The 16,547-nt window shown below is 44.6% G+C and overlaps 1 protein-coding gene across 2 annotated transcripts in view; it reads right to left on the bottom strand.

The window, feature by feature from the left end:
* PLEKHN1 (pleckstrin homology domain containing N1) overlaps positions 1 to 16,184 on the bottom strand; it is a 74,138-nt gene extending 57,954 nt beyond the window's left edge. Inside the window, exons 1-2 of one of the 2 annotated variants that reach the window (XM_040325964.1) lie at positions 15,791 to 16,184; positions 6,556 to 6,655 (exon numbers count right to left, since the gene is read on the bottom strand). In XM_040325964.1, the coding sequence (XP_040181898.1) occupies positions 6,556 to 6,655; positions 15,791 to 15,873 (183 nt within the window). In that variant the 5' untranslated portion in view covers positions 15,874 to 16,184. The remainder of the gene's footprint in view (positions 1 to 6,555; positions 6,656 to 15,790) is intronic. The other variant, XM_040325965.1, reaches the window with a different exon arrangement.
* Between the last annotated feature and the right edge of the window lie 363 nt (positions 16,185 to 16,547).

Below are 16,547 nucleotides of genomic sequence, written 5' to 3'. Positions count from 1 at the left end.
TGGGTCACGAATAGATCATAGACAGAGAAGTACAAATCCCACATAGCTAGCCAATGTTGGTAATATAAAAAAAACAAAAAAAAACAAAACACACACACACACACACACACACACGTCAGCAAAATAAACCATTAATAAAGGGGTTGTAAATGTTCGTTTTTTATTTTCTATATAGGTTCCTTTAAGCTAGGGCATTGTTGGTTCACCTACCCTTTCCTTTGATTGCCCCTCTATTTTTTTTTTTTCTTTGTCTGAATTTCTCACTTCCTGTTTCTCCTCAGTAAACTTGCCCCCATCATTCATGGGGGTTAGTCAGCCAGAACGGCTTACTGAGGAGGAACAGGAAGTGAGAAATTCAGACAAAGAAAAGAAACATTGAGCCCCCATTCACATCTAGGCGTTTTAACGCCTGTAGTGCTATGCCGCTGCCGCCAGAGGGATGAAAACACATGTCCCTCTATGGAGATGGTTCACATCTCCACGCCGAACGCCGGACGCCTGCCGCCTGAAAAAAGGTCCCGGACCTTTTTTTCAGGCGGCTTTCGGCGTTCGGCTAGGAGATGGGAACCATCTCCATAGAGGGGGTCAATCTGGGGTACATCTAGGCGGACAATACCGGCGTTTTGTCGCCGCAAATCGCGGTACAAAACGCCGCTATTTGTACCGCGATTTGCGGCACCAAAACGCCGCAAATTTGTCTGCCTAGGTGTGAATGGAGCCTTAGAAGGGAAATCGAAGGAAAAGGTAAGTGAACCAACAATGCACTAGCTTTAAGGAACCCATTTAGAAAATAAAAAAACAAACATTTTACAACCCCTTTAAAGTGAATCTTATCCAGACGATTTGATGTTTCCCTTGTACGTCCTGCCCACAATTGTGACAATTCCTTTCTATACCATACATGCAGCAGCAGCATCATCACCCTAAAAAAATTCCTACAGAGAGCATAATAATGCCAAGAGCCAACATTCAGCACCCTCCTCTGTACGAGATCCTCAAACAATTACCTCCAGGCACCCACCACAGCTCTGATTGACTGTCAATCAGATGCCTCAGTATGAACATCCAGATGTTTGCATTAGCCTCATCTCAGGCTAATTACTGGCAGTAATGGGTCCAGGTTTACTTAAAGTTGCCATGAGACAACTAGGGCGTAGGATTTCTTACTAAAGAAAAAATTCTATCATTTGTTTAAGACAGGGGTCTCCAAATTTTCTAAACAAAGGGCCAGTTTAGGGTCCTTCAAACTTTAAGGGGTCCGCACTGTGGCCAGCAACAGAAGAAAAAGTCCTGCTATTAGTGGGAGGAATAGTGCCCCATCGTCAGTGGCAATGGGGAGGAATAGTGCCCCATCGTCAGTGGCAATGGGGAGGAATAGTGCCCCATCGTCAGTGGCAATGGGGAGCAATAGGGCCCCATCGTCAGTGGCAATGGGGAGCAATAGGGCCCCATCGTCAGTGGCAATGGGGAGCAATAGTGCCCCATTCGTCAGTGGCAATGGGAGAAACCATGTCTGCAACAGTGGGTGGAATAATGTGGCCCCTAGTTAGGCGACCACTGGTCTTAAAGCAGAGGTTCACCCTAAAAAACAACTTTCTACCATGCCATCCAGCATACTAGCGTCAGCTACAGTATGTCTTTATTTTATTTTTTTGCGCTGTACTCACAGTTTAATCCATTAGTTTTGTTTCAGACTCCCGCGGGGAAAGGCGTTCCTATGAAGAGGGGAACATGATTGACGGCCGGCTATGGCGCGTCACGTGTTCCGAAAATAGCCGGAGTAGGACTGGGCTCTTCACGGCACGATAAACGGCACCTGCGCACAGACTAGGAGCTGACTGCGCAGGCGCCGTATAGAGCCGAGTCCTATTTCGGCTATTTTCGGAACGCGTGACGCGCCATAGCCGGCCGTCAATCATGTTCCCCTCTTCATAGGAACGCCTACTCCCCGCGGGAGTCTGAAACTAAACTAAAAGATTCAACTCTAAATACAGCGCAAAAAAATAAAAATAAAGGCATACTGTAGCTGACAAACCAAAGCTCTCAGCCCTTCCCTCAGCTCTCGGCGCTTATAGAGACAGATAAACAATTTAAACAAATACACAAATATAACCAAAACTGCGCGAGAGACTATATGCAGATCTATAGTGCACCTCCCTCGCACTCAGGCTAATGATAGCTAGAGCTGCTACTTAATCTCTGTTATGGAAACAGAAAAACATGGAATAGAAAACAACATATAGAAACAATATATGTATACAGCAGCGCTCCTTTATGGAATTTGAATGCTATTTTGTGACAGTCCAAAAATTCATTTGAATAGCCTATGGTGAAAAGAATAGTCCCAAACAAGATGTTCCGTGAGAAGACTAAGAAATCCCCACTAGAGACAGTCCAGCGATATCCTTTAAAACCACCACCACTCGTGCAATGAGCAAGTAAAACTCTTACCAGACAACGCTGGGTAATAAGCGTTGTATTATAACTTAAATCACAGCAGGGGTTAAATCCAATCCAATACTCATTAGATATCCTCTCCCATGTGTGAAAAGAAACAAACAATGGCCCACAGCTTGCGTCATTCGATCTAGGAGACGAGCATCCAGAGCGGCGTCCACCGCTCGGTTCGAAATTGTTTCTCCCGCTGCGCTGTGTAATCACACGCCAGTAACGATCGACGTGATGACGTCACTATGATGGACAGCCGTACCAACGGCTGTCCATAGTGACGTTACTGGCGTGTGATTACACAGCGCAGCGGGAGAAACAATTTCGAACCGAGCGGTGGACGCCGCTCTGGATGCTCGTCTCCTAGATCGAATGACGCAAGCTGTTATGTACATTGCCTGACTTACTTTATTCAAATGTAAGTGCACATTTTATATATTTTTGTCTTTTAATATTAAACCAAACGGAATTATGCTATGGGCCATTGTTTGTTTCTTTTCACACATGGGAGAGGATATCTAATGAGGATTGGATTGGATTTAACCCCTGCTGTGATTTAAGTTATAATACAACGCTTATTACCCAGCGTTGTCTGGTAAGAGTTTTACTTGCTCATTGCACGAGTGGTGGTGGTTTTAAAGGATATCGCTGGACTGTCTCTAGTGGGGATTTCTTAGTCTTCTCACGGAACATCTTGTTTGGGACTATTCTTTTCACCATAGGCTATTCAAATGAATTTTTGGACTGTCACAAAATAGCATTCAAATTCCATAAAGGAGCGCTGCTGTATACATATATTGTTTCTATATGTTGTTTTATATACTGTAGCTGACGCTAGTATGCTGGATGGCATGGTGAACCCCCGCTTTAAGACCGGTATGTAGCCCAAGGCCTCGTACACACGATAGGTTAACCAGAGGACAACGGTCTGATGGACCGTTTCCATCGGTCAAAATGGATCGTGTGTGGGCCCCATAGGTTATTCAACCATCGGTTAAAAATCCACGCATGCTCAGAATCAAGTCGACGCATGCTTGGAAGCATTGAACTTCGTTTTTTTCATCAGACCGTTTTCATCAGATGGACTGATCGTGTGTACGAGGCTTTCAAGCTGGCCATACACCGTTAAAATTCCAGTTGATTTTTCTTCACAGTGGGTGGCCCTCCTGGGTTGACAAAAGTTAACTACTAGATCAACTTTGATTGAAGATGCCAGGTCAAAAACAGCACCTGAAACCAATCAGATGCATGCAGTGATCAGGTATTCGGACAGCCGTAGCTAGTGGCTGTCAGAAAGCAATATCTCACATATTACTAAAATCAAAGGATAACAATGACATAAAGGAAGTCATGACAGAAAGAATTTTAAGAATTGTGTCACCAATAGCAGCCCTTTTATTCCTGTCATGACAGGTTTCCTTTCATTCGAGTGGAGGGCTAGCACACACGTGATGGATTTAGTGTTCCCATTATCTCATATGTATGTTTATATTACAATAGGGTAAAATACATCATTCATTTTTGTTTGGAAACCACAAACTTTATGTTTCTATTCTGTTAAATTTAACTTGCGTATGCTGAAACTTCACCAGTCAATGCAACAGCTTACGTCGCACCACTCGGAATTCAAAGCACCTTGTATCCTCCCGTGACCTGTAACTTTCTCTGTATAGTTTATTTTCCACAAGTGTAGAAACTCCATCATGATTATTGATTTTTTTTCCCCCCCATTTCACAATGTTTACTTCTTTATATATTTACGAAACGCAAAGGTAATGAAGCGTGAATCTTAACACGCACTGACTATGAAATAACCGATTCAGCAGAAACCCACAATAGCATGCAATTTCTCAAAGCTTTCCGGGGCGGTGTGATGACATCGGGCTTTATGTTGGTTTTCCCTACAATAATATGGATGCTACAGCACAATATGGACACCCATGAGGAAAAAAAAAAAAGAGGATTTTTTTGTACTCACCGTAAAATCCTTTTCTCTTATCGTCCATGGACGGACACAGCTCCTTAAATCTTGACAAGTGGGTTATGTTCCCTGTTTACAGGAGAGTCCTCTCCTGTAAACCGGGAACATAACCCACTTGTCAAGATTTAAGGAGCTGTGTCCGTCCATGGACGATAAGAGAAAAAGTATTTAATCCCCTGCCAATTTTGTACATTTGCCCACCGACAAACAAATGATCAGTCTATAATTTAAATGGTAGGTTTATTATAACAGTGAGAGACAGAACGGCACAAATATCTAGAAAAACGCATTTCAAAAAAGTTAAAAATTGATTGCATTTTTGAGCAGCATTGTTAATCTGGGAAAGGGGAGTGAGATAGAGATGATAGTGTATCTAAATGTACATATCTCTAACAAACTGAAGCCAAACGCTGGCTCATACTGCAGTCACAGCTATTTTTTTCCCTTTCTTTTGGGATAAAGGTTCTACGTGAATAAACTGATTTTTGTAAGCACCCCTGTCTGTGGTAAACGGTTTGTCTCAACCAGTGCCGATCCTGACCTCCTTGGAGCCCTAAGCAAAATGACATGTCACATTAAAGTTGAGAAGTGGGGGGGGGGGGGGGGGGGGCACTGCCGAAAGCGACATGTCACATTAAATATTAAAGTTGAGAAGCAGGGGGAGGGGGTGTTCGAAACTGACATCTTACATTAAAGTGAGAAGGCGGGGGTGCTGACTTCTTACCTCTTCTCCCATGCAGCCAGCAAGTTGAGAAGCGGGGTGCCAAAAATGACTTCTCACCAGGCGGGGCCTTTAGTAATTTGGGGGGCCCCCTGCAGCTTTGCGGGGCCCTAAGCGGCTTGCATAGTGAGCCTATAGGGTGGATCTGCCCTGGTCTCAACACTAACTGCTACATATGCAGCAGAGCTTGCTTTGTTGAAAAACAGACTTACTGGCTTGATTACCAGGTCAAAATCTAAGAAAGAAAGCCTAATACAGGCATCACAGCTTAAGCCTCATACACAGGATCGGACTTCCATCTGACTTTTCCGTGGATTTTGGTCCGAAGGGGCATTGGCCGTGAACTTGTTCTGCATACACACGGCAGAACATTTTCAGACAACTTTCACCAAATCACGTGTTTTCTCAGCTTTACCGCCACCCTTTGGGCAACCAAAGGTCAGATTTTCCGATCAAACGCGTCCGTTGGACCGTTGTCAAAAAGTCCGATCGTGGGTATGGGCCTTAAGAGTTGGTAATCTGCAATAGAACATGTTTCCAGTCAGTTTCCAGTCAGTTTCCAGTCAGTTTCCAGTCAGTTTCCAGTCAGTTTCCAGTCAGTTTCTGCACCGGAAACTGACTGCATGGTGTGAATTAGAGCTATTGAAATACATGGAAAACACTGTGAATGCATTTTTAGCAGAAAAAATGCACACAAAACTGTACGGAACTGCGTCTGGTGTGAACTGGCCCTTAAGGGACCCCCACTTAAAGTAGAACTAAACCGACCTAATCTTTACATCCAAGGAAGCTGCCATCTTGGCCTTTGTTTGATGTTCAGTTGCCATGGGACTACATATGTAATCAGTTAAGACATCAGCTGTTCAAAGGCTTGACAGTTCCATTTAGAGTACCAACTGACAGTTATCATTAACGGCATGCCTTGAATGCAAATGTTTCGGGAAACATCGGTGGGTTCAATTTTACTTTAAAGACCAATATTTTTAGGACCTGTGGGTTTTTTTTTTAGCTTGGGAAAACTACAGTCCCAATTAAAACATTTTAAACTTGGCTTAAGACTATAATTAAAGTTCCTTTAATGAATCTGGATGCAAGTCCGTTTTTACGCACCCTCCACCTAAAGAACGAAATTAAGCCTTTTGGGCGGAGTTTCGTGTGTGTGTTTAGCAAATCCTTACATGCACAGCCTCTCCCATGGGAATACAGAAGAGAGAGAGAGGAATATCCTGGCAGCCTATCCCAAATTCCAGGCATGCAGATGTATATACACAGCAGACTCGTTTGATAAGCCTGATATCCAGTAACAGGCTTAACCCTTCGCTGTGTGACATTTCTAGGAACCAGAACATCAGTCATCACTTTGCGTTTTGCCATGGCAGATTGATGAGCAGACACAAGTGCCTACCTTCCCGGGGATGTAGTGGAGAATGTTGTCCGAGTGAGTTCCTCTTCCAGCCGCACTTTCATTCCCAAACAAATAGGTCCACTTAGTTCTGCCGTCTTGCCTGTGAAGAGAGCGGGTGATGAAACAGGAGCATTTACAACTGTGTTATGAAATGTTAGCCCGACACCGGACGCAACCAAAATATTAACACTTTACAAGCCAAGATCCAATTCACACTGACTAGCGCTAAAATGTAAAAAAAATTTTTTTTTTTATGTCACAATGTAGAGAATAAGATTTCCTATCATCATCTGTGCCCAGTCTTGCCACACAGAGTAAATCCAGCTCTGAGCAATCCTCTTTTATTGTTCAGTGAAAATTAACAGACTTCCAGATAAAAACCTGTCTAAATAAAAAGTCCTTTCCGTCCCCTTGCTTCGAGTGACATACATTACCTGTCACAATGAACTGTGGATCACCCCCCATATTATGATAAACATCCAGGAATGTGCATGTGTCCAAGCTAGTGCATGAGATATGTAAAAACCCTGTCACTCGAAGCAAGGGGACGAAAAGGACTTTTTATTTAGACAGGTTTTTATCTGGAAGTCTGTTAATTTTCACTGAATAAAAGAGGATTGCTCAGAGCTGGATTAACTCTGTGTGGCAAGACTGGGCACAGATGATAGGAAATCTTATACTGTACATTGTGACATAAAAAAAAAAATATTTTTTTTGGGTTTACATGCACTTTAAGATGTGAAATGGACACTGGATGTCCTTCTGTTGAACGGCGTTTTACAGCTGTGCTGAAATGCAGATCATCGCACTGATGTGAATTGGCCCTACTGGTACACCATTGTGATCAGACCTCTCACAATGCTGCAGTGATGAGGATTTGTTTATGACAGTGCTACGGGAAACTTCTGAGCCCAACACTGGCCATACACACGTGGCTGAACGAAAAGAATCAAATCGATTTCTTCATCCACGCTAATCAATGCCGATGGATGAATCTCCCGCTATTGCATTCTGACGGCTGGCACCGCTGGCTATCAAAACATCCCAACAGCACTCACATCTGATTGGATGCAGGCACTGTTCGGCTGAAAAATTTATTTTACAAAGTGTTTCAAGTGGAAGGGTACCAAAATTAGATACGACTCGGAGGGCGACAACAGGAAGTGAGAGGAAGTCTACCCCTAGGAAGGGAAATTCACTTGTGTAAGAGTTATCATGGAGAAAAGATGTTCCGCACTGAGGCTGCGTTCACACTACAGCGTTTGGAAACGCGGGCGGATCTGCCTGTGATTTGACAGGGCCGAGGTGTAAATGACAAAACGCATTTGAGAGGTTAATCATTTGAATGACCCCTCAAATCGTGGTGCGGGTCTGCTGTGCGATAAAACGTGCGGCAACCCGCCTCATGTCGCCCCAAAGTAGCTCCTGAACTATTTTTGGGCCACATTCATCCCGCGATTGCAGCACATTTTAATTGCACGCCAATTGCGGCAGACCTGCACGGCGATTTGAAGGCTCATTTTAAAAGAACTGCAATTCAAATGCTAGTTCCGCGTTTTATCATTTACACCTCGGTGCTGTCAAATCGCAGATCCGTGGCAGACCTACCCACGATTTAAAAAACGCTGTAGTGTGAATGCAGCCTCAAGCTTTATCACCTATTTTTGTTTACACAAAATCTCAAATTGTTCAAAATCCAATTGTCATAGGGACAGCAAGGTGAAATCTTTTAAACAGGGGCACGGACCGCAAAACAAATGTTACGGGGGTGTTAACCCTTCCCTATGCTATCCGAAAAACTTAAAAAAAAAAAAAAAAATGTACCTGTTCTAAATTACATACAAGTGAAACTTAAAGTGATTGTAAAGGTTCACATTTAAAAAACATGTCATACTTACCTCCACTGTGCAGTTCGTTTTGCACAGAGTAGCCCCGATTCTCCTCTTCTGTGGTACCACAGCGGCTCCTCCCTGCAATAGCTAACCGCCTCTGGGAAGCTTTCTCCCGAGGGGGTTACTGTGCGGGGTGTGCTCCTGTGGCATACAATCGTCAACCATAGCCAGCGATTGTATGACTCGGCCACTAGCCGCGTCATTGGATTTGATTGACAGCAGCGGGAGCCAATGACTGCGCTGCTATCAATCTATCCAATGAAGAGCCGAGAAGCCGTGGGGAAAATGACACAGGATCGCGCCCACGGAAGTTTGGGGCTCAGAGGGGGCCGGAGAGTGCAAGGTGTTTTTTACCTTAAAGCATAGGATTTAAAGTGTAAATCCAGGCAAAAACTAACCAAACCTGCGCTCTGCCACATTATAAATCTGATCCATTTAACCCTGCAAAGTAAAAATTGCTGTACCTGACTATTCTGCAGCCGGGTCTCTAGTGGCGGAAGCTGTGTGCAGGAGAGGACTGACCACGGCTGTGAAATGCCTGGGAAGTGACGTCACCCATAGACTTACTATGGGGCTTCTGTTGTCAGCTGCCTCTCCTGCACACGCCTCCACGCTGAAGCCTCCGCTGTCAGCTGATGCTGGGACTGCTGGACCGGATTGGCTGCAGAATAGGCAAGTATAGCATTTTTTGCTTTACAGGGTTAGATTTGGTTTTGAATGTGGCAGAGAGCAGGTTTTGCGGTTATTTTAGGCTGCATTCACACCTGAACGCGGCGTTTTGTCCCGTGATTTGCCGCTACAAAACGTGTTGTTTTTAGCCTACAATACGCCGGAGGGGTGATTGAAACATTGTCGGCTATGCCGAACCCCCGAAAGCCGCCTGAAAAAAAGGGTCCAGGACTTGTTTTGAGCTTCAGGCGTACGGCTTTTCGGCGTTCGGCATGGAGATGTGAACCATCTCCATAGCTGACAATATTAAATCACCCCTCCAGCGTATTGCAGGCTGCAATAGCGTCGGGCTTCAGGCGTTAATACGCCTAGGTGTGAATGGAGCCTCAAAGTGGAAGTTCTGGCAAAGCCTAATCTGGTTTGTAAACCGAGGACTGCCTGTACTTAGTAGTCCCAATGTCCACGAAGGCCCTCGCCAGCATCTTCTTCCAGGCGCCAGTCTTTGGCCGCCTTGATTGGCCAACACAGGATGATGTCACTACCTCGCATTTGCAGGAGTGCAGTTATCCTATCACAGACAGAGAAGGTGTCTATGCTAACACATGCATACCGGAGTTTAAATTGTCAATCCAAAGCAGTATTCATTTAATCGCACAATCTGTCACAGAGGCCGATTAGTAATAAGCAGTAAACAGACAGGTCAGACTGAGTAAGTGTAGATAAGATTGTGAACTTTAGCCCTACCCTGCAATACAAAGATCTGACAGTCCTTGAATGGGAAATCGTTTAACACTTGGAAGGCAGCTACCTACCAGACATCTACAGCAGACACGCCAACGTCTCAGAGGCGCTCTGCTTGCCAAGGCAGGCCAAGCACTGCAAGTTCAACAGAATTTCATACCCATACTTGATGTCACCTCTAGGTGTTTGGTTTCATGTGGGAAACCTCAGAAGCTCTGCAACTGCTACTACAGGCCTGACGCTGAGACTCCTAAGCACCGAGCAAGGCAGCTCCATAAGAATTCACCACAGGGCACGGGCATAAAATGGGCATTTATTGATAAATGAAAGGCAAGAGATTCATGCTTCCCAACGAATCTAGACACACAGGTAAAGCCCAACTCTGGGAGACTCCATGTTGCAGAGAGGTACCTGCACAGCAAAAGTTAAAGTGGGAGTGAACTCCCGTGTAGAAGTTTTATTTCTAGGTAAGTCTAAAATAAGGCTTACCTAAAAGGTACTGTAAATATCTCCTAAACGTGGGCTGTTTGAAACGCACCCCCAGCATTTCTGACCATGGTCATCTTGAGTGAGGGCAGATGATTCATGTAGCATTTACTTCTGGAGACTCCATCTGCCTTTATCTCAGGCATGCACACAGGAGGGTGTGCTTAGCTAAGAAACCCCCCCCCCCAAGACATTTGCCTAGGGCTGGGAAACAAGAAAGTAACTGAATAAAAAATAAATAAAAAAAAAGGAAAAAATATATCATATTTACTATCTATTTCCTAATGCTAGCAGCATAAGGATTCCAAATAGTCAATGTTGATTGAAACGCATCTCTCACTTTAAGGCTTCTAAACGTTTTTTTTCTTTGTCTGAATTTCTCACTTCCTGTTCCTCCTCAGTAAGCTGTTCTGGATGACTTACCCCCAGCCAGAACGGCTCGGATGATGGGGGCAAGCTTACTGAGCAGGAACAGGAAGTGAGAACTTCAGACAAAGAAAAAAAACATTTAGAAGGGAAATTGAAGGAAAAGGTAAGTGAACCAACAAGGCACTAGCTTAACCCTTTCCCTACAGAGTCATTGTAAAATGACGTCGGAGGGAACCCTCCCTCCCTCCGGGTGGACGTCATATGACGTCCTTGCCTCCCGGGCAGCAAGGGAGCCGTCACATTGCTCGGGACCCGGTGCACGTGCCCGGCGGCTGCGATGTCCGCCGTGCACCCGCGATTATGACAGGACCATGAATCTGTGTGTGCAAACACACAGATCCATGTCCTGTCAGCGGTGAGGAGACCGATGTGTGTTCCCAGTACAGAGGAACACACATCGATCTCCTCCCCTTGTGAGTCCCCTCCACCTACAGTTAGAATACACCTTCAGCGCCCCCTAGTGTTAACCCCTTCCCTGCCAGTCACATTTACACAGTAATCAGTGCAGTTTTATAGCACTAATCGCTGTGTAAATGTGAATGGTCCCAAAAATGTGTCAAAAGTGTCCGATAGGCCCGCCGCAATGTCACGGTCACAATAAAAAAGGCAGATCGCGGTGGAGTGTTTTTTCAGATGCCCTTATGATTTGGGTCTCTTGGGTCTGGGTTGGGGCCACTTACAGGTTTTTTTTGTCTCAAAGTGGAGGAAGATTGTATACATTATTTGGGTTTTTACAGGGTTAATTTTGGGGTTTCTCCTAATTTTCATGCTATATGTCTAAGTATCCCTGTCTTTTTTATAGCGATTGCTTCATTTTGGTTGTTAAATGGGGCAGGCCCTATACTCTTCCATGACATCATATCTCCCCCAATATTTGTGTTCTGTTTTTCATTTGTTTTTTGTCTCTGTGATTGTACGAATGATTGTTCTGTACTCTTTACACCCTGATTCTTGTTTTTTTATTTTTTTCTCCTTTGAAAATAAAAACTTTTGAAAGTAAAAAAGGCAGATCGCCGCCATTACTAGTAAAAAAATAAAAATGCCATAAATTCTATTCCCTATTTTGTAGATGCTAGAACTTTTGCGCAACCCGATCAAATACGCTTATTGCGATTTTTTTTTTTACCGAAAAATATGTAGAAGAATACGCATCGGCCTAAACTGAGGAATTTAATTTTTTTTTTAAATTATGATTTTTATTAAATCAAAAAGTAAAAGATATTGTGTTTTTTTCAAAATTGTCGCTCTTCTATCGTAAATAAAAACCACAGAGGTGATCAAATCCCACCAAACGAAAGCTCAATTTGTGGGGGGAAAAAGGGCATCAATTTTGTTTGGGAGCCACGTCGCAAGACCGCGCAATTGTCATTCAAAGTGCGACAGTGCTAAAAACTAAAAATTGGTCTGGGTAGGAAGGGGGTGAAAATGCCGGGTATTGAAGTGGTTAAATGATACTATTTAGAAAATAAAAAAAGAACCTCCACATCCCTGTTATCTTCAGGTGGAGAGAGCCTTCAAACTGATATCCTTCCAGTAAATGTAAAAAAAAAAGCAGAACAAAAATGGAATTCCTCAATGAAGATCTAGGAAGCGTACACCAGCAGGTCAATTTTGTTTAAAAAAACCGTTCACTTTTTAAAATCCATAAAAAAAATAAAAAAAATTTAAATATTTTAGTCTGCAGCAAAAAAAAAGTTGGCTGATCGAGAACCCGAATTGATCGCTGTGATTGCAATAAAACGCAGAACACTCTCTAGCGACAAGAGTACAATATGTGAGAAGTTATGGAAGGACGTCCCATCAAAAATATTACCGTTGAACGCGGCTCTATGAACCCAATGCAATCACTGGAAGCACACACTACTCCACCTTTAGGGTCTCTAAGGGATTTGCATGTTACGTTGCAGTGGTTTACCACCGGAAAACTATTCAGACCAGTTTTTTGTGTACAGTAACATTTGGGCGGGGGATGGGATTGCCCCCTGGGGTTTAATTGTCTCTGTATTCAAACTGCTTGAAACCTAATTACAAACTGTCGGTGTGGTAAATGCATTAACAGAAATGTTTGGTTCGGTTTTCAGTTTACTCCACGCCTGCCTTCACGTTATAGCGCTCCTCGCAAATTGTTACATTTTATGTTGTGCTTGCGGTGTCCTCAGAATAGACTGAGCGCCTTCACAATCCCGGATACTTTGCCCCGAGAATCGTCCTCCTGGAAGTCCCAGGTATGGCCATTCTTCTTGTACCAGAATATTTCCCTACATACATAGAGGGCAAACCTGGGCGACTTTACTCCTTGTAAAGGGCGCCAAAAAAAAACAAGACGATCAGTACGGATCCGTATGGACATCGCTAAAAACATACAAATCCCAGGAAAGGATTACAGACCAAAACAGTCATTTTGTTCCATAGGAGATACACTGTACAGAAAATAATCACACCGTATCTAAATAAAACATGTTGTAAAATACTTGATACCCATACACACATGTAGATTCTCATACATCCACATAGAAAACAATTTGGAAAGTAAGACCTACAAAGGGCCGATACTACAGAGCAGGCAGTGCTGAAGGCTCGACTTAGTCCCAAGTGCCCTATTAATGCTCCATTGAGAAGTCATTACTATACTGACAGCTCTGCCTGCTAAGACATCCCGCAGCAGCTGAGCTTCATCCTCCAACAAGTGTTCCCGTCTGAAGCCTCGCCGTCCGTTCCAACGCTCCCAAATCATACAATTCACACGTAAAAGCACAAAAAGCAGCATCTACACCCAAATATCCCTGGGGCAGCGCCATCCAAATAGGTCCTCTTACCCTACAAACGACTGGGCACAACGACTGCAATCAATAATACTACACAGAGCACAACGATCGCAATCATACTATGTGGGGCGCAATGATCGCAATCCAGAGTACTACACGGGATGCAATGATCGCAATCCAGAGTACACGGGGCGCAATGATCGCAACCAATACTACGTGAGGCACAAATGATCGCAACCAATACTACGTGAGGCACAAATGATCGCAACCAATACTACGTGAGGCACAAATGATCGCAACCAATACTACATGAGGCACAAATGATCGCAATCATACTACGTGGGGCGCCATGATCGCAATCCAGAGTACTTCACGGGACGCAATGATCGCAATCCAGAGTACACGGGCGCAATGATCGCAATCCAGAGTACACGGGCGCAATGATCGCAATCCAGAGTACACGGGCGCAATGATCGCAATCCAGAGTACACGGGCGCAATGATCGCAATCCAGAGTACATGGGCGCAATCCAGAGTACACAGGCGCAATGATCGCAATCAATAAATACTACGCTGGGCACAATGATCACAATCAATAATACTACACAGGGCGCAATGATTGCAATCCTGAGTACTACACAGGGCACAAATGATGGCAAACAAATACTATGCAGGGCACAAATCATCCTAATCAAATACTACGTAGGGCACAATGATCTCAATCAATAATACTACACAGGGCGCAATGACCGTAATCATACTACGTGGGACACAATGATTGCAATCCAGAGTACTACACGGGGCACAAATGGTCGCAATCAATAATACTACGCGGGGCACAAATGGTCGCAATCAGTAATACTACGCGGGGCACAAATGGTCGCAATCAGTAATACTACGCGGGGCACAAATGGTCGCAATCAGTAATACTACGCGGGGCACAAATGGTCGCAATCAATAATACTACGCGGGGCACAAATGGTCGCAATCAATAATACTACGCAGGGCACAAATGGTCGCAATCAATAATACTACGCGGGGCACAAATGGTCGCAATCAATAATACTACGCGGGGCACAAATGGTCGCAATCAATAATACTACGCGGGGCACAATGATCGCAATCAATAATACTACGCGGGGCACAATGATCGCAATCAATAATACTACGCGGGGCACAACGATCGCAATCAATAATACTACGCGGGGCACAACGATCGAAATCAATAATACTACGCGGGGCACAACGATCGAAATCAATAATACTACGCGGGGCACAACGATCGAAATCAATAATACTACGCGGGGCACAACGATCGAAATCAATAATACTACGCGGGGCACAACGATCGAAATCAATAATACTACAGGGGCACAAATGAGAATAATAGTACATAGGGAGGGCACAATGATCACACTAAAATCTCTACGTAGGGCAAACGAGTGATCAGAATAGTACCCGGGGTCCAGGGCTGGCAGTTTGTCCAGAGCCCGGAGTACTCCATGGATCACAATGAATATAATACTACACGGAGTACTCCATGGATCACAATGAATATAATACTACACGGAGTACTCCATGGATCACAATGAATATAATACTACACGGAGTACTCCATGGATCACAATGAATATAATACTACACGGAGTACTCCATGGATCACAATGAATATAATACTACACGGAGTACTCCATGGATCACAATGAATATAATACTACACGGAGTACTCCATGGATCACAATGAATATAATACTACACGGAGTACTCCATGGATCACAATGAATATAATACTACACGGAGTACTCCATGGATCACAATGAATATAATACTACACGGAGTACTCCATGGATCACAATGAATATAATACTACACGGAGTACTCCATGGATCACAATGAATATACTACCCGGAGTACTCCATGGATCACACTGCAAACTTCTACACCGGGCGCAGCGATCTCAGGGGATCCTCAGGAAAGAATCAGAATGAATACTATAGGAGGGTGAAGTGCAGTGCTAGCAGCCCCAGGGACAGTGACACCGCACCGGGCAGAGCGATCAGAGCGGTGATCGGGGGTCCCGGGGTGATCGGTGTGTGTGGATGGGGTGATCGGTGTGTGTGGATGGGGTGATCGGTGTGTGTGTGTGGATGGGGTGATCGGTGTGTGTGGATGGGGTGATCGGTGTGTGTGGATGGGGTGATCGGTGTGTGTGGATGGGGTGATCGGTGTGTGTGGATGGGGTGGTCGGACTTACTCTTTCCCCGGCAGGGAGTTCTTCCTGGAGAAGGAGTATCGGAGGTGTCGGTGGGATTGCGGCACACAGCTCAGGTTCCCCATCCTGCTCCCGGCTCTCCCGATGTGATCTGATCAGACTCTCCTCTCTCCGCTCATCCTCACTTCCGGGCACACATGTGGGTGTCACCCAGATCACACCGCATGGCCCGGGGCCGCACCACCCCCCGCCCCGGGCCGGGTGACACGGATGTGACAAATTCCAGGGAAGCCCCGCTGGGTCACATTTCCACTGACCTGTCCGATTATTTCCACCATCACCTCCAGTGATCGGATCGGGGGATAGATCGGTAAAGGAGGAGAAGGACTGACACTGATTTCATTTCGGTGTCTTATTATTCCATAGATCTGCTGTCCGATCTGAGATTGGAAAGATCATTCTTTGCTCCATACACTTAACGATCATATTAAACAAACTACTCTTATATGATCGGATTTTTCAAGCAGATCGGAATAATTTGGACTAACATTGAGCAATGACAGACTGCTCAATAATTCTCGCCCAATTTAATACTAATTGTCTAGATTGCGTAAACAACCATATATACAAAAACCTCTGCACTTAAGCTGCATTCACACTTAAGCGACGTTGGACGCTAAAGTCGCATGACACGTGGCACACCATGTTTTTCAATGACAATCGTTCAAATATGTGCGACTAACATGGCAGCTACTTTAAAAAGGTTCCTGCGCTACTTTGGGGTGACTTGAGTGCCATA

This window comes from Rana temporaria, chromosome 10, assembly GCF_905171775.1.
Source record: "Rana temporaria chromosome 10, aRanTem1.1, whole genome shotgun sequence".
Taxonomy (NCBI): Eukaryota; Metazoa; Chordata; class Amphibia; order Anura; family Ranidae; genus Rana; species Rana temporaria.
The sequence above is the reverse complement of the archived record's forward strand: the minus strand, read 5'-3'. Positions and strand labels throughout refer to the sequence as shown.